This window comes from Molothrus ater, chromosome 8 (genome assembly GCF_012460135.2).
Source record: "Molothrus ater isolate BHLD 08-10-18 breed brown headed cowbird chromosome 8, BPBGC_Mater_1.1, whole genome shotgun sequence".
In the NCBI taxonomy this organism is placed as follows: domain Eukaryota; kingdom Metazoa; phylum Chordata; class Aves; order Passeriformes; family Icteridae; genus Molothrus; species Molothrus ater.
The window spans coordinates 16,113,601-16,139,294 of record NC_050485.2 but is presented as its reverse complement, the minus strand read 5'-3'; the positions used below and the strand labels follow the sequence as shown (position 1 = coordinate 16,139,294).

Genomic DNA, 25,694 nt, shown 5'->3' with positions numbered 1-25,694 from the left:
AGTGGCCTGTCAGAGCCCTTCAGTTGAGTCTCTGAATTAGATTATGCATAAACCAGCATAGGCAGCAATACTCAAAATCCTGCTGTAATGGAAGATTATTCCCCAATGAGTGATTTGTTGGTGCAGCATAGATAATTTTTCATCATACTGGAAATTGCTTTGATCCTCTGAAATGAGCGGCCGTTGTTCTCATTACAGCATACCTCAGAGTTACTAACAAAGATCAAAAGTGTCTTTTCTTTCTGAGCCAAAGCAGACATAGCCTTTCCCCTGCGCAGAAAGAAAACAGCCATGCTCAGGGTGTGTGTTTGGCTTTTCCCAAACCTTGCCATGGCTAGGACAGAACCTGAGCCAGAAGAGCTTCTCTTCAAGGAAGAACTGTTTGTATCTGCACCTTAAAGTATTTCAGTCTCTGCTTCTAGTAGGGTGCAAATAAGTAAAATTAACACCCCTATTCCTTGGGAAATCTTAACCCACTTCCCTTCCTGACACTCTCCCTGTCTCTCCTGGTCTGAAACTCTTCCAGGACAGGATTCCATTTTGCAGGAGCCCTGACCCCACACACCCTCCTGAGCAGGCTGCAGCAGCCCAGGCTGGTGACAGCTCCTCCCCAAGACTAACCAAGGCCCTGCTCCATCACCCCACAATGCACATCCACACTGGACAACTCACAGGCTCAACCACTGTGTCCTCATTCAACCCATCTCAGTTTAAGACTAAGTTTGCAATTAAATGTCTTTAAGTGAGTTTATAATATATGTCCCACTAAAGTTTATACCTATATTCCAACACCTTCAATAGTGATATAAATAAGATTTTTAACTGTGTCTGAAGTAAACCAAAATACATAAGTCCCACCGAAAGTACAAGGCCTTTGTTTCTGAATTATTGCACTATCATTGGAAATAGCACCTATTAAATAATATTTAAATGACTGCAAAAAAAATTCTGATATCTTGGACAACTTGCCAAGAAATGTCAAGATGTTGCTAACACCAAAGTCAGATGTGTTACCAAAACCTGAAACTTGAACTAGCAGTGCATATTTTCAACACTCAGACAATTACCAGCTGCTGGAGACTTCTGAAACTATTGAAAGGGACAGACAGAATACATCAGCTTGATTCAGTCCATTACCTAAATATGAAATGCTCTGCAGCCCAATACCTATCAGAGTTCTATTATCCTCCCAGGTTCACTCTTTCACAACAGATGTCTAACAGGCATAAATACAATAAGCAAGCTGTAATATCACAGGACTATGATGGCACAATACTTTTCAAATATAATAAGATTCTTAAGTGAATAATACATGCAAAATCAGCTCTTAGTGCAACCACTTGCTGATAATTCATGGACGTAACATCACATCTAAAGCACTCAGCACTGGGAAATAAAATAAATTAATAAAGTCAAGAAACATTGACCAGATCAGATTTATCTGTACTCATTTCCTTCCTCCTCTGGGTTAATACAGCCACAGAAAACTGTCCCATGGCAAGTCCTTAAGATGGACTTTTTTCTGCTGTGCACAGCTACTGACCTGCAGCATCTGAAGATAGCCTTCCTGTGGATCACACAGCAGCGAGGATATTCGGTGGTTGTTCCTCATGCACCTCTGGTTGTTGTCCCGTGCCAGAGGGAAAATCTGTCGGATCACTGTCATTCTCCCCAGAGCACTATGCACCAACTCTAATATTTCATTATCAGTGATTTCCTGTGAACGAAGACACAGCCATTTAAAAACATATGTTTGTCCAGACATTTTATCTATTTCTTTCATTACTGGTTAAATGTTTTTTTTTTTAAATACAGTAGGGGAATTATTTTACAGATGGACATGCTTAGTCTACGCCAAATGTCATTTTGCATTTAATAACAATGATGCTATTTTTTTATACATCATCTGAAACAAAAGAAAAGAGCCTAACACAGTACTATCCATCTTGGCATTACTACAATTTTGCAGATGTAGTTCCTCAAAGGAAAGCACCAAAATGGTCTCAAATAGATTTCTTAAAAAAAAAAAAAAGGCACCTTGAAATGAAATTTATATAGAAAGACCTTTTGTTTGACAGACTAGAACCTCACTATATCCTCAGGACAAAATAACAATTGAAAAACATAACAGTCTTCAGGAAATATGGATCTTTCACCTGTGAACAACATTACAAGAAAGCACTTTTCCCATAAGTACAGTAGATCATTTCTGCAGACTAATCCTGGTAATGACTCAAGGAAGTCTTTTGAGGTTGTCTGTATTAGGAAATAAAAAATAGAAGAAACTTTATGGAGGGGTCTGACACATTTAGGATCATCAGTTTGTGCACAGAGAATAATTTGGGAGAAGATATAAGGAGACCTCAAGGACAGGCTGCTTTTCTTTCCAGGCTTCACAATTTCTAAAGCTTCGCTGCAGACCTTCACACACCCCAACCTCCTAATACATCCTGGGACAGAGCCTGCATCTACTGCTCTTATAGGGAGGCTGAAGCCAGCTCCACTCCATGCTTTACACATTTTGTGTTTAAAGAAAGACACAAAAACAAAACCTCATTTTTTACCCCGGTTTGAAAATCACAGGCTTAGCTGATCCTGGAATCATAACAAAGGTGCAGCTTGTGATGTTTTTGTCCTGGCAGGAGCTCACTGTGAGGTAAGGCAGGCACTGCTGCCTGCACTCACCCCCCGGGCACCTGCTGTCTATCCCAGCTCCTCACCAGGGCCACCAGCAGCATCTGCAAGGCACATCAGCCCATCCCCAGCACAGCTGGACTGCCCTGGCTGCACAGCTGGGCCAGCCCAGTGCACAGCCTGCACAGGGCTCTCTCAGCCCCTTGCGGTGCAGGGGGCTGCAAATCACTCATGTTGCTGCAGGTACTTGGTCACCAGGGCCCACAGCTTGTGATGCATCATCAGCAGAAGTGAGCCTGCCTCTGGACATTTAACATTCAAGAAGAAAATATTTTGTTTTCTTGACATTTTCTCTGTCAAGCTGTGAGGGAAATGACCATGGGGTTGAAGTAATTACTTGTTATGGTTGACTAGTACTGTACCTTGGCTCAATTCAGTTCTTCTTTGCCAATTTCCCTTTTTTTTTTGTTAGGAATATCAATTTTTAACTTTGAAGAAGGTGAAATTCATTGCATTAATGACAGACCAACTGGCGTGGCATAAAAACAATAAATCAGAAAACAAATACATCCTTACAGAAGACAAAGATTTTGAGGCATAAGAGAAAATGCTGGGCAGCATTTTTTAGCCTTGCAAGGAGACAATATAGCAAACCCCCAAGCTCTACAGACCCCTCAAGATTTCCCCTCTGTGGATCTGAGGGGTGTTAAAAGACACCTCTAAGCTGAACTCTGAGGGAGAGACAATTAAATGGCATAGCTTTAAACTCATAACCTCCTAGGCTGCATCCCTTGGTAGGCACACTCAGACCAAATGGCTGAAAACCGGAAAAAAAACAAAACCAAAAACACATCATCCAAACCTTCAGTTCAGCTCTCACCACACACATTTTGTGTCCCCTCTAAGTGAGACACTTCCTGTCAAAGATGTCTCAGAAACTCAAATATTGGTTACTTGTGGAATTAGTTTATGTCTGTTTATCTGCACACACAGAACTTCAGTTAGTTTGCAATACCATGTCATAGTGCTCAGGGGAATACTTAAATCTGCTTTAGTTGTGCTCAACCATCATAACACAAATCACAAAATGAGACAATTATGTTTCACATGACAATCTCTATTTTCCTAGAGGTAATGATAGAAAATTATAAATTTTAATGGCATTAATAATTTAAAGAACTGAAACATATTTCCAGAAAATATATCCCTGAGAAAACTAGAGGATTAAATAGAACAGCAGTGAGAACAAGGATGCTCATGGAGACAAGCTAGAGATTTATTTGGATTTTTTCAGTAGTATCAATACTGTTTGATGGGTTATTCTAACTCTCCTCAATGCACTATTTACATCTATAAATGAACACTTGTTGAAAATCCAGAAAACATCATTCAATTAGCTATTTTTCAAGAAGGTTCACCGCAGCTTACCCTGTAGGTAGATTTATTCAACATTTACATATTGCTGGCTTCTCTGCATCCCACATGAACAGACACACACACACACACACATATATGTAAAAAAAAGATTGATCCTTTAAAGAAAAGACATTGTCCACTTTTCTTACCACAGAAAATGTTCTAATACAATGAACAGATGTTCTAATACAATGAATGAATTCTAATGATCTGTGCACGATCACCTGTCCAACTCCCGTCCTCACCGCCCTCCCACACATCCAGTACCACACCTCACTTCTGTTTACCCAACGCTCCTAAAAGTCTCTACAGGGATGTAGTCCTAGTTTAATTTAATTAGCCCCATTTCTAGAGATAAGGACTCTGCACTGGGTGTCCAGATGTCTTTCTCAGATCACAGTGAGAGCCTATACAGTAGAAGATGTGCTGATTTAACAAAATATTATTCCTTAATAAAAATTCTCTTGGGGCGCAGGGTGGAAAGCACACAAAATGATAGTAAAAGCTGAACAAAGCAAACAAAACTCCACCATTGATATTAGTGTGGAAAAAATTATTAGTATTATTATTATTCACTATTAAAACAACTCATCAAAGCTCATCTATGACCTTGTTCCTAGCTGACTGAGTCTCTTTCTGTGTAATTCCACAGCATTAGAATCAGGCCAGTTCTAAACCCTACAAATTTCTTTGGGCATGATGCAAGTACATATCCAGTACTGTTTCAAGTCTATGTATAACTTTCAAGCAGTTATCAGGAAAAGAAAACCCACAGATTTCTATGGGAATAAATAAATAAATATAAATTCTGCAGTGTTGAAGATCGCAGCCAAAAGGAGAGAAGTGAGATTTCCTTAGGCAAGTAATAAATATAGAGTACCTGGAATACAATTAGAATAAATTGTAATTGCAAATTGCTACATTTTGCATTGAAATGTGTCATTTCCTAAATCTTCTGAAATTTCCACACTGTGTTTCTTGTATTTCTATTCTATTTTTAAACTTTTTTACTCTGTATTTTTGTACAATTTGAGAATATCTTAGAATGTTTGCCCCACTTGCATTCATAAATGATTATTAAAAGGTCTGAACTTTTTCAAGAACAAGTAAAGTATAGCAAAGTGTTAAAAAGTGTACCAACTTCTGGTTATCAAAGTAAACACAGACATCATTACACAGATTGGTGCTTTAAAATGAAGCCAAGAAAATAAGATGAGGCACTTCCATATGAAGAGAACAAGTGAGCAGGACCTCAGTCCTGGCTCTAACCAAGCAAAAATTAGGCCACAGCAATTTGCACAGGGACTGTTGATTACCCAAAATGCACATAGGCATTTCTGGAAAAATATTCTCCAAAAAAGTGAAGAAAAACCACTGCAGTCATAACTTTTCCCAATATTGCTCTACAGCCATGTGCTAAGAAAACTCTGCTCATCATTCATTATCTTACACCTGCCTACATGCTGCCCCTGGGGAAAAAAGTATCTTGCTGAGATAGACTTTATCTGATAATTACTCTTCTATTTTCTGCTCATTTTTCTCAACTTTCAAAAAATATTTTATAAAGGAAAATAATAAAGAGGTGCCCAGATGACAGCTGAGAAGCCATTTAATTCTCAAATCAAGAGGACCAGTAGTACCTACAGACATACTGGGCACATCTGATGTGGGGAAAGGAAAGAAAACAAGTATTGGCAGAAGCAACAGAAGTGCAGGATGGAAACAGAAAGTAAGGAGTAGTCACACCAGGGGGTTGTGAGACACTTCTTGTCCCTCATATAGAAAACTGCCCCCTATAGACAATGAAACAGTGGTGAAGAGAGACCTGTGAAAACAGCACTAAAAAGAACAGAGTTTGAGTCCAGAGCAGGATAAGCAGAAAGATGCTCTGCGTGAATGTCCTGAGAGGGGAAAGGAAAAGCATCAATAGCCATTTTTCTGCACTCTGCTCTGACTGATCACCTGGGCTGAGCTTGGGAAAGTTTTATCTGTCCACTGAAGATCTATAAATTAATCTGCTGGCAGCACCACCAGCATCATTTGGAAAGCATCATCTGTCCAAAAAGGAAGAATAAGGTCAACTTCTGTCTAAAATTTTTGACTGGTATTCAAGTGATGAGGACAATGTCATCTCCACATGGCCCAGAGTTCCCCAAGCCCCTTCACACCCTAACTTCCTGTCTAAGGCTTCTCTGATGAATTGTCTACTCTTGCTATATTTCCAAAATTTTTTATTGCTTTTCCTGCAAAAAAAATTCCAATAACTTTTCTTCCCACATCAGTTTTCCCTTCTCTTTCTCAGCTAAGAGAGCTTTTTTGACAAATATCAAAATAGTTGGGAAGAATTCAGCCAAATGCATTAGACCTGCATTTGCTTTAGTAGTTTCTCTGTGCTTACAGACTCTAATCAGGATCTTTATTGAAAGAGAAAGATTGAAAAGAGAAAATATTAAAAAGCAACTTTTTCTCGGTGTTAATCAGAGTTTAGTTTTATTTTTTAATTAAAGCTTACAGGAATTTCAGAGGTTTTTTACTACTGAATACTTTGCTTTCCTATGGACTTGGAATTTGTATAGTATTCTATTTCTACAACTATTTGTTTCAGATTTGTTATTGAAAACAGATTTCCACCAATAAGAAACTGGTCCCTGACTAATTTTTTTTAGCATGGTTTTCCTTAGCACTGTAAAAGCTACTGATGATTTTTTAAAAGCCCCAGTTATTAAGTTCAGGTTAGTACACAAGGATCAACTGGTTTTCCACATTCTATCTACAAAAAAAAGTATCTTTTTGCAGAGGCCATTACAAATACAATTTACCTTTCTGCTATCCACCCCACAATGTTGCAGTGTAAGCTGTTTGATTTTTCTTTGTTTGCTTTTAAGTGGGACAAATAGCAGCACAACGTTTTCTAAGAGATAAAGAAATGTGCTCATTTGCAACCTTAGATTCAAGTTGCTCTGCACAGCATTAAACTATATGTTGAAACACAGGAATACAGAAATTCAGACACCCATTAACTTCCTCACTTCTTAAACCATTGTGCCCTGAGAAACACCCACAGGGGGTTGGCACTTAACTAAAAAGGAATTCTTTAGCAGATAGTACATTCCTTTCTAGAGACTACCTGATCTTTTAGACAGTAAAAAAAAAAGTAATGAAATTCTACTAGTTCTTCCCACTATTGCCATGGTTGCAATTTGAGAACTTAGAGGCGAATATTGAATTTCAGCATTTGTTAGTCCATATGGCACAGAAAGTGGTGATTCTAAAACTAAAAAATAAGTTATTTTGTGTTAATGACAAATGTTCCTTTGTATCTGTTCTGATGTGGATTGATCTGAATCAATGAAAAGCAATGTAATGTAAAAGCAACAAATGAAAAGTGCAGTCAAGAGGGAGCTCTGAGCTTTAGCTTTCAGACTTACTTTTTACACCTTACAATTAATTTTTTTTTAAACATTAAAAGTACAAGTAATTAATTACTAGGCATTCTTCTGTCCAATAGAAGAATCTCTCCATTCTTCTAACCATACACAATTACAATATAATCCTCTATTACAAATGACTGATACCAGGAAACACGAAGCTCAGTTCATCCCTGGCTAAGTCAAATCACTGAGGTGGCCCCAAGGGTGGATTTGGCTGACAGAATCTAATCAAACACAGTCATTCCAGCTTATTCACTAGACAGAAAAGGATGGAGCTCTGTGATGGCTGGAAATCAACCATGACTCACAGATCCCCTACATTCATGGTTACCATCAAAAGTACTGAATAAATGGTTCAGTAAGAAGTATATGCAGTGACTCTTTGCATAAACTGTCAGTACCACATTGAAAAAAGATGCATGGACAGACCTAGAGCAGAAGGTGCAGATCAGAAAATACCCAGAGGCATTCAAAACACAGTTTTATTTGTCTTTCCTTACTGACACTGAAATTATTTAGCTGACTTACATAATGTGAGTATAATATAATAATATATGAGGATGATAAAAAATGAAAAATAAAAAACAAGAGCAGAACCAGGTGAGAAGAGAGACAGATGATGGGATGGAAGAAGGCAACCCAGGAAGTTGTTCCTATACACTCTCAGACTTGGATCATAAACCATTTCCCAATACTAGATCTAATTTCCACTGCAGATTAAATTGTATTTCCCTTATATTTCCAGGTTGAAGATGTGATCATATTCTTGTTATGTTTGTACCAAGTTTTTCAGCCTTTACACATGGGTCGTATTTCACCAAGCTTTCATCACACTAAGTGCTTTCCTTTACATTTTCAACATTGTTCTGCATGCCTTCTTCTGTTTTAGAGTGTTTTGCCCAAAAGTTGCAATACTGTTCCAACAAAGCCAAGCTGATGTCAAACAGAGCGAAATAATTGCTTCCCTTACCTTACAATGGATGTTTCTGGTATCGCATCTGAGGACTACATTTGCTAACTCAGCAGGACCACAACAGCACTGATTCTCATTCTGGCTTTTATCCACAAGGATTCTAAGCTGCTCCTGAAGATGCTCACCACCTATACCTCATTTTGTAGCCACAAGCAAAAGCACTTCTCTATATTAAATCTCACCTGGTGGAGTGCTTCAAATTCATCTAAAACAACTGGAACTACAACAATCTGTTTTTAACAGTCTGGTAATAATTAATAGTTTCTATAAAGCCAGAATCAGGGAGCTAAGTAAAAACATTACACCCCCATTTTTCAAGTAATCACCTCTCACTTTATCTTCTGCTATATATAAACTTTTTTTATTGCTTTTCATGATCCCTGGTATGAGTCATTTTGCTACACGGCCTTGTTTTATAATTCCTTACTTTATTACTCCTTTATACTCTTCCCTAGCCCTTTTCTTAAATCACTTTTTCTTTAGAATTCATTTCTGATTTCAAGTTCTGCCAAGAGAACCCACTGTCACCATAAGGACACCTTGTTATGCCTTCATCTTCAGAGAATCCCAGTTCCTTAGCCACCCTTACTTACTGTGTTATCTTTCCAAAAGCATTACTAGTTTCCCAAAGCTGTGAAGTTGGACAGTCTTTTGATGCACATTATCCCCATGGTCCTTTTCCCAACTCTCCCTCTTCTCCAAGGGAAGAGGGAAAGGTGGGAAAAGGACCATGGGGATAACGGGCATCAAAAGACTGTCCAACTTCATATGTTCATGTCACCATGTCATGATCACTTTCACACTAATTATCTCCTGGCTTCCTCAGCCCTAATGAAATCTGAACTGATGGCTGCCTTAACATTTTAAACATGTACAGATAATGCCAATCAAAGGAAATTTGTGAAGCTCTGTCTGTTCCCCAACCCTATTTTCTTCACTGCAAGGAAATTACAATCTTCCTTTATTTTAATTTCTTGCCTGTAGGGCATTTCTGTCCAAAAAAAAATTACTTCCAAAAACAGTCTTCCTCACTGTCTCCTGCATATTTCCAGCCAAAAGTTTGTCCCTCACCCCTCCTCAGCTTCAGAAGGGGTACAGATGTTTTTTGACATGTAACACTGCATTGCCTCTTTTTCATCCCTACCTGCCCTTCACAAAAAGTGTTCTCCTATATCAATGAGTAGTGTTGTGCTTTGCCTATGTCTTACAGCTTTTGATTAAACTACTGAATAAAAAATAAGTTTAAAAATAAATTAAAGAAATGATGTCTTAATAGCAAAACAACTAATTTGAATTATCTGCTGAATTCTGTACCATTTCACTTGCAGGAAGAGTAGTTCATTGCTTTTTGTACTGATTTACATGTAAAAATAGTGAATGCTTAGAAACTTTGAATTAGAATTAAATATATTGAGACGAGGAATAAAATACTTTGTTTAATTTGATTATAATTTTGTTTAATATTCCAGTTTTCTAGAATATTTTATCTTTTCTTTACCCTTGGAACGGAGACAATTTTAAAACCATAAAATGTCCCACAAAAAGGGAAATATGGTTTCTAACTCTTTTTATACTCCCAGACCTACTGCTGCTGCTGCTAATAAAGAAGTAGACACAATCTCCTGGAGCACTGCTCCTGGTACAACAACATCCAAATTCGGTTTCAAGTACTACTCTTGTACCTCTCCCACAGACACATGCCCTGCACAAGGCACAGCATTTTATCAGAAAAGGCAGAAAAAGAGAGGGGGAGAATGAAATATGTTATGAGGAGCCAACAGAGATGCTTAATGCCTGGTATGAAAGAGAAAGAAAAGAGAAAAATAAAAATAATAAAGAAAACTAGGGAGAAAAATAGGAAATAAACATCCAAAAAACAGGGGCCATCTGTAAGTGTGCCAGTCTTTCCAAAAGAAGCAGCAGCGCATGTCTGTCAAAGCTGGTGGGTCACTTCAACCATCAAAGGTATAAACAGCAAAGGTTCAAGCAGAACACCCGACATGTTCTAACAGATCTTCCAAAACTGCAAGTCATTGGCAGCTCCCCACACAGGCAATGATAATAAAGTGCTTTGGACTACTCTGGAGACACAGCTAAACATGTAGTAGTCCTAGTTTGGAAGAGTTTTCTTTTATACAGATTTATAAAAGAATCACAAGTGTTCTTGCTTTTAAAAAGCTACCTGGCATGTTTAACCCAGAATTTAGGTAGAATCACTATCTAAATGAAAGCAAGAGATGATTCTAGATGATTCTAGCATTTCTAGATGAATAAAAACAAAAAGTGCAGGTGATGAAATATAATTCAAAAGGGGGGGTGGTTAGTTAGAAAAACGTATCCTTCTTTTCCTTCTAATCTCCACTATTTTTGACAGCTATTGAAATATTGGAACATAACCTGTTTGGAACCAGGAAAGTGGACAACAAATATATATTTTTTAAGCAGTAAGTTTTTTATCACTTTGGCTGCAAAGAGGACGTATGAGGACATGATACTGCCTGACAAGATCCATCCCTGTGTATTCTCTTACCCTAGAAAACCTGCCAGGTAATGGTTCAGCCTTCCAACTGCACAGAATAAATTTAACTCCCAATAAACCAGCCTTTTTCTACAGATGACCAAGTCCTTTCTCACCAGCAATGGCATCCAAACTGAACAGATACTTCAGCACAGACCTGGGTTATTGAAAACTAGCAAACAGGATTTGATTAGTACAGCTGTTTGTTCATTTGCTGCATAATTACCAGTCATATAGATTTACAGTTAGCTCATCCAAAGCTTGGTGGTCTTGTTTATCTAACAAAATTTAAGTGATTAAATTTTTTCTACCTCCAAAACTTAACTCCTATTCTACCACATGGGAAGGCACATAAGGGAAAAAAAATAACCAAATACAAATTTTTATCAGATTGCTAGTGCAAAGAGAGTCAAGTACATTTAATTTAATAATAAAATTCTTATTGAAAGAATACCATGCTACACAGTCATGCTTCCTACAGCAAGGTAAGTCCAAGTTTCAGGTCCTCATTGGCTTGAGAAGTGGGAGACAGAGTACACTGTAAGGTGCTCTGGGTCAGCAGATCTCAGTAGCCTGAGCTGTCCAAAGCCCTTCATGGGCTCCCTGAAGTGCAAAAGGCCTGAAAAACCTGTTTACAATCCAGCGCTCTTCATACAAGGAACCTCCATGGAAAAAAAACGGTCCCTGTGCTCTCTTCCTGCTAGTGCCCCTTCAATCAGTCAGCCCTACATCCCTCTTTCCTTGCAATGAGATCACTGGGTCACAGGGTGAACGGGGTGTAGGGCCCTCAATCTGCCCAGGACAAAAAAAGACTGGCTAAGGTTTTGGTCCATTTGCATAATGGACTCCTACTCTCATGGAAACACATCAAAAAGAGCTGATTTGACTGTTGGGAATTAAAAGTTAATTCCATTCCACAAACCACAGTAAGAATCAGCATCATCTTTTCCATCAAATATTCATGCACTTCCCACTACCACTAATTGGAAACATGTACGTGGAAAGCTTAATCAGTCTGTCCTCTTGCTAGCATGGAGGGATGCACACTTAAATAAGAAGCAAGCCCTAAGGGACCTCCAAATTTCTACAGATGCATCCATGGAGATGCTCGATGCACCTTCTTCTCACAGTAGCTTTAATCAAATTCCAACACTTCTGTAAAAGAAAGGATAGCCATGACATTTCCTCTTCCTTTTGTCTGCAAAGATTTTTTTTTCCAAAGTTTTGTGAGTCTGAAAAGCTTCTCTAATTGTCTGTTTGGACTGAATTGCATTTTGAGATATTTATAAATTATGTGCACTGATACTTTCCACTAGAAATTTACACTTTAAATTTACATGCTGCCCTCATAGCCTCCCTACACAGTCTTTAGCCACGAAGGAGAAAGAAAACAAAAACATCCAAAATTGAGGCAGAACTGACACCCTGTGTGATTTGATTGTGTGTGTACAAGTGTGCACACATTAGTGCACAAGTGCTGAAGGCTTTTATCACAATGTTACAGATTCAGGCTTCGTGAAGTGAATTTTAACATCTGAACAACAAGAGAAGCAGTAAAAAATTCACAAACACTCCCTCTCTATAAATGTTTAGGGAAATATGCATTGTATTATCTTTATGTGAATATAAACACTGACTCTCTGGGCATCTTGCTGATGTTTTGTAGTGGGTCATTACAGCAGCTGACAAACCAGGAGGTACTTAAATGTAAAAAGGACTAGAAAGAATTTATAAAGCCTTGACAAGCAGGGATTTCACTCACTTTCCCTAACCCCTATTTAAATACAGAGCCTGTCTAATGCCATACAATACAATTTATAGTTACTATTAAAAGTTGCCTATCCAAAATTATTAGCTAGGTGCAAAGAAAGGACGAAGAAATTAACAAAGGAATTGGCTATTAAATTAGAGGCTATGCATTTATAATATAAAAATAAGACATTGAACACTGTTCTTTTTAGATTATATATTTTGCTATCTTTAAATAAATCATGATTAAAACAAGGAATCTATAAAATACTGCCATTTATCAGTGATTTATTAGTTACTATATATGGTACAATATTTCATTGTTTTTGAAATAAGAACCTGAACAGATTCTCATTAGGGCATCATGGCACTAAGGTAAAATAAATAATCTTTGTAGTAGGACAGGATCCCATTTGCTGCAAAGAGAAACATTACACTTTGAATTTAAGTTATTCTGGATGTTGGCCAATACACCAACAGAGTTCTGCACTAGAGAAAGCCTGTGTGTCATGTAAACACATATTTGAATGGACTAAACTTGCAAAGGCACTTTCCTCTCCCAGCATCTGTGTGCAGGCTTGCACAGCAGTGGAAGGTGAGCTTCTGCCAGAGAGATTCCTGTGTTTGAGATTTCTTTTGAGATATTCTCTGCTTCCTCAATAGCTAATGAAATAGTGTCAGCAGGAAGGTAAAAGCAAGTCTCCCAGCTGCTCTGAGGTGTATTGGAAGCTTTATCTTGACCCCTGGTGTCCAACCTATGCCAATTCAACTAAGACAGACAAGCAACGACACCACAGAGTTTGAACCTTGTGCCATTCAAAAAGCAAAAATGCTACATGGATGCTCAGTTTGGTGTGTCAAAACATATGAAACAAAAGATGGTGATGAGTGAATGTAGCGAGCTGTGTTTTCTCTTTTGACTTTCTTACCTCATTTACATAGACCCAGTGACTATCCTTTGATGCAAGGTTGGTTTCCACAGCCTACAAAAATAAAAAGAAACATAATAATAAAAATAAATAAAACATGGAAAATATATTCCAGAAAGAACTTATATAAAAATTTACTATAAAGCTAATTTTGACTGTTTTCATTGCTACTGATATTGTTTCAGTATAGTTCTTTTCATGTCTTCCTCTGCTGCTTCAAGGAACAGTAACTAATTGGTGGCAGTCACCTTTCTCAACTTCAGTTCCTAAACCAAAGTACCCTGACCTGTGTCCATGTACCACAAAAGCACACTGGGGCAGGTTAGTACATGAGCATAAGGGATCCTGTGATGAATAACTGCACAGAACATGCAGTTCAGGAGATCTACCTTCTCTATGATGAATCTAATGCATCCTCCTCAGCTGGGTTTCTTTTCAGTATGTCTCCCAAAATATATTGTCTCTGGCTCATTACACCTCTGATATTTTATCTGTTAACTAACCTAGTTAATTAAAAACACGACAGTGAGATGCTCAAGTGAAGTTCACACATTTATATGAGAGTTCATCCTCTCCTCACATTTACATAATGCTCAAGACAAAGTTATTACTTGCATGGTCACGTTACTGTGTTCTTGGTATGGAACTTGGATAATCACTAAATATTATAAAGAAACATCCCATCTCAGCAGTTTGCATATTTGTCCATATATGTATAACCCACTGGGAAGCTAAAACTGGAGAAGATTGCACTACTAGTACTGAGAGAGAACCTCAGTTGAAGGATCTCAAAATAAAAACACAAGTTCCTAAGTGCCCCCTTTGTTTGACATAGATAAGCTCTCTTCAAGACACTTAATAGTCTAATAAAGTGATAGCAAGCATGGAGAGATGCACACTACACTGCCAGTGATATTGTTAATGTCCTGCTTAATACATGGTTAAACAATTACTGCAGTGTGTTCATCTCTGCTAATAAAACAGTGCACACATGTATTTCAGGAGGCAGTTCATTACACGGTTTTGAATGTTCCTGCCTTCAACCACTTCTTTCTTCTGTGCCAGTATGACCCCATTTATTGAACAGATATTCTTATCTCTCTGTTATAAATGGCCCTATGAATCACTGAAATGAACCCAGTTTAAAACAGAAACTGCAAACACAAATGAACGAAATACTTCCAGTTACTGGTTTTTAACCTGGATAATTTCCTCAGTATGTTAAAAAAAGACTGCAGTGGTACTCAGAGGCTCTGCAGACTGTAGCACTGGGCTGAGCAGGAACATCATCAACCACCTTCCTCTTCAGAACACATTTGCATAATAAGCCTCTCAGATATTTAGTGTCAGATGGGATGAATCACCTTCTCTTATGACACTGACTACAGATGACTGGCTTAGAATAAACGCCCACGACTTCTAAGGCTGCACTGGAATGACAAGAAATCCATCCTTGATATAGGCTAAGGGGTATCTCATTCCTTCAGAAATATGAGGTAAAACTTCACTAAGTAGCCAACCATCATCTTCAACATTAATCTTAGCTTACACTTGTCCTTAAAAAAGGTATAAATTACTTGCCAAAGTAACTGTTTTAAAATTTTACTCATTCGTGTAGTCCACACTACCACAAGAGAAAATTGTGGGCAACACACATATCTCCCTCTATTTCTCATGTTCCCAAGCTGAAATAGTCCTTTAAAGAGACAAAAATCCCAAGAGAAACCACAAACTCATTGAAAGAGGAAAATCAACACAGAACACAGTAATTCTCTTTACCATGAAGAGCAACATCCCCTTGGTAATTGCCTCCCTTGCATTTCTTTTAAGCTGGGAGGAACATTAGGCTGACCACCTGAGGAACAACAGCTCTTAGGAAAGAAAGCAGTGATGAACAGGAGGGCAAAAATGTGTACATTTTCTCCCTATTCAGTTCCCAAATATATCCAGACAAAGCCAAAGTAGCCAGGTGCTGTAACATACAGAGAAAGAGCAAAGTGCTGCTAGCATTAGCAAAGCAGAATTAAATAATGCTCAGGTGCAGAGTTATTGCACTGGCTACATTTAGTGATTCATCTGCAACAGTGAGCAATTTGTATGGATAAATGCTCAGTCTGGGGAGACGCAAGAGCCAGGGAATTTAAATGAATTATCGTCTCTCATTCTTCTGGGTTCACATATCTGGGCCAAAGTTTTTAAAATGAGGTGCCTAAATTTAGGCTGTTAAAGAGTTTATCTTTAGTCATCAGAGTGCCAGACCACTCAGCGCTCCTCCTACAGAGCCAATGGCTCTGCATTCTAATAGCTTGAAATGTATTTAGAAACATCACCGTAGGTAGTCGAGTCTGAATGGCTCTAAATATCCTCTGTTCAGAACTGCTACACATAGCCTGAACTGCTACTCCAAAATGAAAACGTGCTGGGAGGGAGCTCAAACTTCCTGCATTTTCTAACATATTTACAGACTTGCAATCCAAAGAAATCTTAAAAAAAACCCTATTGAAAAACAGCTCTCAGGTTTCAACTTTCTGATATCACCAGTCTATTGCCAGAGGGTCCATGAAAGTTAAACAGTGTGAAAAGCAAGGTCCTGGAGACCTGTGTTATCATAAGGAAAGTTATTGAGAATTCTCAAAGTAAGAAAGAAGTTAATGTTCATAACTTAGTGAGTTTTTTTTTACTTTAAAGAGGAAAAAGATACTTGGGAAATTATGGTCACCCATTTTTAATTATTCAAGCTGTTCAGGATCTTGCCAATTGCTTGAAATTTTGCCCATCCATTCAAAAAGAAAACAAATTGTCTGTGAAACATCCTTGAAGAACCTATTCCATACTACTTGATAAATGTACCCTATATAAAGTATGAATTGGTGAGATTACTGTGCCTGAGTAAAAGCATTGTCATCTATTGGGGAAGGATTTACAGGTTGAAGTATGCTATAGTTTTGTATGGAAAAATTATTAATATAGGTGCAAAATGCCCTAGTTCTTTTTATACTTTCTATGTAGATGGGGGTCTAGGTGACACTTGGGAGTAATGTTTCAAAACACTTCTATCAAATAGAAAATCTGCTTTTGAGATGAACAGCACAATGGAAATTAAAGAGTATCCATCTTTCATTTTAGAGTAGTTTCATCTTAGAGTAGTAAATAAATTCTAAAAATCTGGGAAAAAAAGAGGTTTGAGACTGTGCCCTTCTTCCTCCCCAGCTACCTTTCAAGAGCCAAATGTAAAATGCAGAACCCACACAAGAGAATTGTAATTCACTCAGTGCACTGCTACAAGTGACAACATATAAACTATACTATCAGAATCAGGCCAGAAGTAGATGGGAAGGGGAGCAGTGAATGCAGGAAACTGTTTAATTTCTCAGTAGTAAGCATTTGCAATAGAAATGAAAAAGGAAGAAACTGAAAATCAAAATACGAGCATTAAGATTTCAAATCTCACAGCAACACTGATAAAAGGCTAAGAAGCTTCATGAAAAATAATCAAAGATAGTTTCATACATGTAGTTTTGTTACTTTTAAATGTATAACTTAAAATAATTTACTGCAAATAATCCATGAAAACCTTTTTTATTGGAATCCAGTGGAAAACAAATATTTACATTGCCTTTATGAAAAAGTAACTTGGTTCATTATTTTATCTAATGGCAGTTGCAGGATTAAATAACTTAGGAAAGTAAGCAATAAAAACTGCTAAATTCAGAAATAATTTTGCAGAGGGGAAAAAGAAAAAAGAAACAGAAACAATCCTTTCTTGATCTTCTCAAAACATCTAAAACTGAAAACCTCTCCAAGCATATAATGCCTGGCCAGTAATAGGGCTCTAATGTGGCTCTTTTCCACAACACCTGGCTGCTTTGCCAGGGCCAGCACCTTGCTGTTAGCAGCAAAAAGCAGGCTGCATAAAAAGGGATGCAGGCATGAGTGGCTGCACACAACTGAAAGGAGATGCTGGGTGATCAAACAGACCTGGGCAGGCTGTGCTCCAGTGACAGCAGGATGTGCTGAAGAGTTCAGAACGACATGCAGCAGTGTTATAGATACAAACCTGTTGTCTCCTCCCTGTGCACCCAGGGGAACAAGCAGTAGGGATGTCTGGAAGCCCTGCAACCAGCCCTGGGATCCTAGAAGGAAATGTCTTGCAGATGGCAAACACAGATGTTCCTGTTGTGTCTCAATTTTGGAAACAAAAGTTGCCATCCTGAAATCCATGATACTAAAGAACCACCAGACTGTTTTGCTAGGGGGTATACCAAAGTAGCAAAAGTTATTATTTGCACATCCTGTAACTTAATGGTGAGGATAAAGAGAATCATAACTTTCCACAATGAAAAAACAAATCAGAGGGCAAACTGGGGAGTTCACAGAAAATAATTTGAAAAGGGTGTCCTAAGAGACACTGGAAGAAGTCAAAACCAAATCTCTTGCAAACTGCAATGGTTTGAACCAGCCAGCAACTGAATACCATGCAGCAACTTGCTCACCTCCCTCAGTGGAATAGGGAATAGAATCAGAGAAAAAAAAAGGGTAAAACCTGTGGGTTGAGATAAGAACAGTTTAATAGCAACAACAAAAATCTTTGAAAAATAATTGTAATGGAAAAAGGACAGAACAAAAAGATGATGAAAAATAAGCCCCAGAATGACAATGATGCAGAATACAGCTCCTCTCCACCTGCTGACCAATGCCCAACCCTTTCCTGAGCAGCCACCAGTGCTCCCAGACAACCCTCCCCAGTCTATATACTGGGCATGATGCTCTATGCTGTGGAATGTGCCTTTGGCTGCTTAGGGTCCGTGTCCTGGCCATGCTCCCTCCTGACTCCCCGTGCACCTCCTCACGGGCAGAGCATGGAAACTGTAAACCTTGGATTTGGAGTGAGCCCCCCTTAGCAACAACGACGACACCAGGGTGTTAGCAGTGTTGCTCTCACAGAGAGTACAAAACAGCACTGAACAGCTACTAGGAAGAAAAATTAACTCTATCCCAGCTGAATGCAGGGCACAGCACGAAGTGGTGACTAATTACAGCTGTCACCAGGGAGCAGATGCACTGCATTGCAGTGAGTGCTCCCTGGCACCCATCGTCCCTCGACCGCAGCTCTGGGCCTCAGCCCCTGTTACAAAGCTCCTCCTCCACAGCTGCAATGCCACTGCAGACCCCCCTGCAGACAGATCATGGCCAGCCCCAGGGCGCCTGTGTTAAGGACACTTCCCTGCCCAAGCATCCAGGACGCTGTGGCTGTCACACTCACAGCACCTGAGTGACCAGCTGGGGGACAGAAGCCCCTTCACACCTGCACCCCCACGCTCACACAGAGCAGGTTTCCTTTCTGCCTCGATCCCAGGTTTCCCGTGGTAGTGTCTCAGACATCCCAAACCTTAAAATAATTTAATCTTGGTACAGTAAAAAAAAAAAACAGCAGCTTGAGCTTGTGCATCTGAGGAGAGACCACAAACAAAGGAACCCCTGAGTTTTATCCCCTCAGTGTAAAGAAGAGGAAGTCTGAGGGTCATGAGTTTCTGCCACCTCCCTCAGTGTCCCTCAGCGGGCCAGGCCCCAAGCCCCTGGGCCCCTGGGCATGCCCAGGGTTGTCAGTTCAGGCCCTCTGGTCTCTGGCTCCCACCCAGAGCTCCTGCACCAAATGTCTCCCTCAGCACTGAGAGCAAAACCCAGGCACAGAACTGCTGCCCATGGAGCATCTGAGCAAACAGCCTGCAGAACAGCTGAGTTCCTCCTAGAGAACAGCATGGCAATGACAGATAAACCCATTCTTTACTTTTTAAAACTTATTTTTAATTATTATTCATAAGGAAGGTGAGCAAAGGAGGGCTCGGAGAAGTAGTCATGTCTAAATCTCAGCTCTTTGCAAATCTTTCATAAGGGATCAGTCTCATTAATTCATCACATGCTCAATTTACATTTGCCCCTGAATAGGTGTCAAAATAAAATTGTTTCCAGCTCTTGTCCCAAGTAAGTTTGCTTCCAAAAGGAACTTTTTTTTTCCTTTTCCCTTCCCATCTTTGGATAAATTATTTGTCTACTGCATTTTCTTTCCCCCATCCACCAAGAATAGGAAAAAAAAATTTAGAACCACTTTGAAATCTACTGTAGCAAAACTGCAGTACAGCAGAAAAAAAGTCACCCTTTTCTGTATATAATTTTGTAACCTGAGTCAAACTTAGGTCCAGCTGGTGGGTTTCATGCAGGAGATAGATCTGGATTTTTAAAAATAGCTTTGTTCTTGATTTAAATGTCCAGGAAAACATCCTGAGAATCAGGAAACTGGTTTTGATATCAAAGAAGAGCTACAGACCAATTTCCACTGCAATAAAACTGACAGTAATTAATTGGATAATATCAAAGTGCACCTGTTTATCTGAGAAGCTTTGTGTATGTCCTGGATAAAAAAAAAGTTAAGATAATGGATATAAAAAAGTCAATTTTGGTAGAACAGATGGGTTCATCCTATATCCCCTAGATACCCAACTTATATTTAGAAAGCTCTTCAATTAAAATAGTGCAGTTCATGTCCAGGTGTGACTTGCATAGGTAATAGCACTTCACAGAAAAACAGTTTCTCTGTACCAGTGACTGAGATTTTTGTACTTCCCTAGAACCTTCTTTCCTTTGTATTTTAAATAAATAACTCTTGGCTCAGTATCTCCAGAGGAGCATTATTAGATCAAAAATAAATAAAGCATTACTAGCCACAATAAATAATTTATATAAATATAAAAATTATTATAGCATACTAAAGAGCACTCCAAACTTATAGTATTTCTATAGTTTAATTGTTAACAGTACCATTAGAACAGAATTTAAAACAAAAATTTCCAGTACAACATCCCAGCTCTAGATAAAACTTTATAAAACTAAGATAATTTAGACTAAGAATCTTGATGATAAAAACTCAGTTGCAGTAAACTGGATCAAGCCTTAGGTTCATTTTTATTACTTAATACAGGGTAACTAAAATTTCTAAATATTATTTCAAAGTGCAATATGAAAATTTTTCTTCTCTAAACAGTAAAATGGGAATTTAAAGAGTTTCCATCATGTATTTTTGCAGATAGAAAATTCACCGAAACTGTCCCTTTCTAACTGAATCTCATTTTCCAACAATTTCAACTTTTACTAAAAAAACTCCAGAAATTCCATATTCTTCCTTCTTTCTGAAGTTATTCCCAGAACTCTGTTTGTACATGTTTTTTCCAAAGCACCAGGCAGGCTCACCTGTGTTTCCTTGATCACCACACTGATGGAATGATGGAATTTCTTTTACCACACTTACACCAGAAGCTGCCAGTTCTGACTGCTGGTACACAGGAGCTTCCTACAAGCCATTAATGAACCACAAGCATAGTGTGCCTTTACCATCCACATTTTTTTCCATTTCTTTATGTGTATGAATTCATTCTTGGTCTACACTCCATAAACACGTTATTTACTGTCAGCCCACTCTCAGCAGGGACCTTTTTTCAAGTTATGCACTGTTACATCAAAACATAAAGCCTGATGCTTCTGCAGAACTGCACTGCTGAGAAAAGCTATTTTTCCCTCCGTGGTCCTGATGAAGCACAAGTAATAACTGAAAGGCTATCACAAGATCTGGTGGCATTTTAACCATTCCAGGCTCCTCCATTAATACAACCCCTATAAACCAGGCATGTTCAGCCTGAATCTCCCACAAAAAGAGAGGCCAAATTGGTCATGGAGATCTCTATACTCTCATTAGTCTGAGTCAGCACTCCAGGGTTCTTGCTCCCCATAAATTCTAATATTTCATTTGTGTTCTGTCCAAACGATATGCAATGGCCCTGTCTTAACCTCTGTCTCAGTTCCTGCACAAGATAAACAACTCAGCCTAATGGGTGGGGAAGAAAGATAAAAAAAAAGGGTGGGAAGAAAGAAGGAAAAAAAAAAGAAAGAAAAAAGAGGACAAAAATAAAATACTCCCCTGAGCAAACTCCCAAATATCATTTAATACCATTCACAACTGAATCCCATTTTTGGTTGCTAACAAGGGATTTCACACAAAGAAGAGTAAATTTGACCCAAACCTTCAACCTGCTTTTCGCACAGACCCCTGGAGCTGATGAATGCTAATTAGAAGGTATTCCTGACAGTTCGCATTTATCAGTACTATTTGATAACAACTCAAACCATGGTACACAATTTAAAGTTTTCACTGCACTAGTTCCCTCTTACTTCAGTCATAGTTGATAAAAAAAAAAAAATACACCAAAAGAAACCTACATGAAAGGTAAATGTTAATCAAGAGAAATAGTGGAGATGAAGAAAATTTTAGGAAGATTGTGAGAGGACTGCTGAAACTTCCTCGAGCTACACAGCTGTATTGTTCTTGAGTAACTACTGTAATATATGTGGCACTGCCTATTGTTTTAGCCTTAATAATTTCAGTATAATGCACTGGGATTTCTGTTTAATCTGATTCCCATTTCATACGTAATGCTTATTACAGTCAATCTCCACTGCCATTCCATTTAGTGCACATTCCCCTGAAAGATGCATGAAAATATTGCACAGGGAACTCTTCCAAAAGCATTCAGTAAGAATGTACTCTTCAAAGCTCAAATGTCACACAGTGTTTATAAACATGGTAACTGCTGACCATTTAACTACATGGCACAGAAGTGACACTGGATAATTGCACAGCTGTCAGAGAGCAACATTTCCGTAAAGACATGAATCTAATGGTAACTAAGGAACAAAACCTCCCAGAAATCTGGTACTTTAAATTTTACCACAGCTACATGCCAAGTTCAATTTGAAGACCCAATAAATCCTTTTAAAAGAATAACTAAATTTTGCTCACTTTAACACCGGCTATTTTTTTTAAATAATAGGTTTGTACATCTATATTTGATTTGAAAGCCTTCTGCTTTTTAGAGAAATTTACAAAGAATTTTGTAACGTTTTGCTGAGAACTGTACATGTGAGTCACACTCCAAAGAATAAACCACAATTCATCAGAACTGCCCAGCACATGAAGGTTGGCTTTTTTTTAATTTTTTATTTGATTCTCATCTATCTTCTCATCTTTCTTCTGTTATCTTCAATAACAGAAGAAATTTCCATTGAAACAATATAGCAGTTTAAGTCTTCTGTTTGGAATGCCTACAGGGGATTGACTGGACATTGGTCTGAAAGTTGAGAATACTTTTTCAGGCACAGACCCTGGGCAAAAAAATCCTTTTTTCAGCATGGAGGATTGCTCTGGGTCCTCATAATAGGAACCGTTCCACAGTCAGGGTACAACACTTTCAGTGTTGTACAACACTTTCAGTACCACCACTCCCATTCACTGTGTTTTCTCAGCTCTGCTCAGAACTACAGCTTAAACTCCTGCTCCAGCTTGCACTGCAAGTTCAACTACATCGAGTTAGCACAGAGGTTTCCAGAACTTGATCGTTTTGCAGGCATAAACAGCAGATGGTAACTATTCCATTAAAAATGCAAACTTCTTACCTGACATGCACTCAACACCAAACAGTAAAAATACAACTTACACATTGCTAATTCCCCCCTTCAAAAGGCTCATACCTTGTTCTGATAGCATGATAGCTGAAGCCCTGAGGGTCATGTACCATGAACTTTGAAATGAAAGCACCAGCTATTGCTTGAAGAGACCACATTGATTTTCAGGAGCTTACAGTTTAATACTGATTTACTGTCTCTACTACAAAGTTGCCAACTACACTGCAAAGCTGTTATTTAATGTAGGTTATGGGGTTTTAAACTCTAGGAACTTGGAAACATTTATCAATATCAAAGGTTACCCTGTCTGATATCCATATTTTCATCCATTCACATACATTCTATCTCTTCCCTTAAATCTTTTAAAAATCATGTCTGGTCTTAAAGGAAAGATGGCAATACTCAGACTGAAACACAATCACTTTCCAAACAGTCCTTTTCTGCCTACAGAACATTTCTGCTTTAAATTGCAAAATAAATACATGAATAAAGCAAAGTCCTTACAGGTCTGAGGACCTTCTTGTCAGTCACAGGGTACTTAACATGCACAAACAATGCCACAGGCTGTGTGAGCATTAAAGAACACCTGAAAGATCACCTTAACCATCTCAAACCACAAGACTCTTGCTGGCCAGCCCTGCCAAGAGGAATGAATATTTGCTGTTCTTTACACTGCCTGAGGATACAGGCCTGCTGTGCATTTGCCAAGTGAGAGCTCTCAGGATGCTGGAGGAGGAGGGAAACCCTTGGGGAGCAGCAGCAAGGGTGGTGTGGAAGGGCTCCCTCTCCCTCAGTATGTCCACAGTCTTAAAGACTTCATGCAAAGCCTTATGAGCCTATGAAGGGCACACAGAGGCAGCAGTCACCCAGCGTGGTGTGCATGTACAGCTCATGCCAATGGCAAGCAGACACAAATAAATTCACTTTTTGTTCACAGATTTTTCCTTCAAGCAGATGTTCAAATATTCACAATATTCATCACAGGGTCCAATCCTGTGATGTTTTGCACCTATACTTTCCCAAAGCTTGCAGAGATACACTGGAAGCCCCACAGTGATCTCATTACTGCCAGCCTGCATCAGCTTTATCTTTGGCAGCAAGAATGGTATTAAAAATATACATTACAGTAATGGGGCATGAGCAGATTTGACTGGAAAACATAACTACTTTTCCTAAAGGCTTGCACACAGTTATTCAGAAGCGTATGGCAAAGTTACTAATTTAAAAAAAAAAACAAACAAAAACATATTTCATCCTTGGAAAAAACTTCTGCTTCATCTAACTAACACAAGCTCACACAGTGTTTGTAAAGTTATAGACAAATGGAGTTTTCAGATTGAACCTTTCCACACTGTCTGGGGCAACAGCTTATCTTCTGACTCAAGAGGCACCTGCATACAATACAGACTACGCCTTGATTCTGCTTTAGAAACTAAGTAGTTTTTAGCATTTTAAGTAGTGACATTTTCCCCCCACAGTTTCTGAGGCAGAATTTAGACAAAAAACAGATTTTTGTTAGAATTTTCATGTACCCGAGTTTCTCTACATATCCAGAGGAGGAAAAAAGGGAAACTAATAAGTTTCTAATTTTAAAATATGAGCTAGTTTGACTTGTGATATACTACCTTTAGCACTGATTCCTAACATTCCATCCGTACAGGTGTGAAAGGATGCACAAGGGAAATTTCTATAAAGTTTAATTAAAGTAGTCTACACCTCACTGACAAAAAAAATAATGTCCACTATATGGTACATCATTTATGCAGGATAATTCATATAGAGGACTATCAGTCTATCTTTTAAACCTCTAATGATCTGCTTAGAGAGAAGAAAGCCAGTCCCCAAATATTATGGAATGTATTACGGAGTTTTAATTGAACAATTATGTTTGTGACAAGTTATGACTAGAAAACACAAAATTGTTTCAGCATATATCCCACTAAAATGGACTCAAATTTCAGGCTAATGTATGGAAGGATCCATCAAGTGTTAATTTCTTTTTCTGAAGGTGAAGTGACAGCAACCTGTTGTGTAACAATACCACAAACAGTGCTGAACAGGGAATTTGGCATGAAATCCATCCTCTTTGAGGGAAAATCCATGGGAGATGGAAATAAGAACCAAGCCTACCAGCTCTATTCGTAAGGTTTGTGCTGTGGTCATTTTTTCTGTTTGCAGAACTACTTAGGTACACCAAGCCTTTGAGCAAGGCCATGCATTTGACCACACATTACAGGTACCTTCAGCTGATACTCTTCTCTGCAAAGAGAAACAGAGATGCTGCAGGGAGCAAACAGACAAGCAAATAAAGAGACCTAGAAGAACCCAGCAAGCACAGAGGAAGATAAAATCCAGGGGCTGAGACCTATGTATGGTAAGGGCAACACAAAGAAGAATAAAAAAACATTAATGAAGAAGAGGGAAAAGAGGACAGGGAGGTAGGAAGTAACCACAAACCACATGAAGGAAAACTAAAGTTGAGAAGATCTGAGATTCAGACAATCCCAGGAACTGTTGAATTGCATGAGGGACAA

General features: G+C 38.6%; 1 protein-coding gene across 1 annotated transcript in view; it reads right to left on the bottom strand.

Moving 5' to 3' along the window:
* The window catches only part of GRID1 (glutamate ionotropic receptor delta type subunit 1), a 485,687-nt gene that overhangs the window by 104,194 nt on the left and 355,799 nt on the right, over positions 1–25,694 (bottom strand). Inside the window, exons 5-6 of the mRNA XM_036385574.1 lie at positions 13,651–13,704; positions 1,544–1,717 (exon numbers count right to left, since the gene is read on the bottom strand). Coding sequence (XP_036241467.1) covers positions 1,544–1,717; positions 13,651–13,704 — 228 coding nt within the window. The remainder of the gene's footprint in view (positions 1–1,543; positions 1,718–13,650; positions 13,705–25,694) is intronic.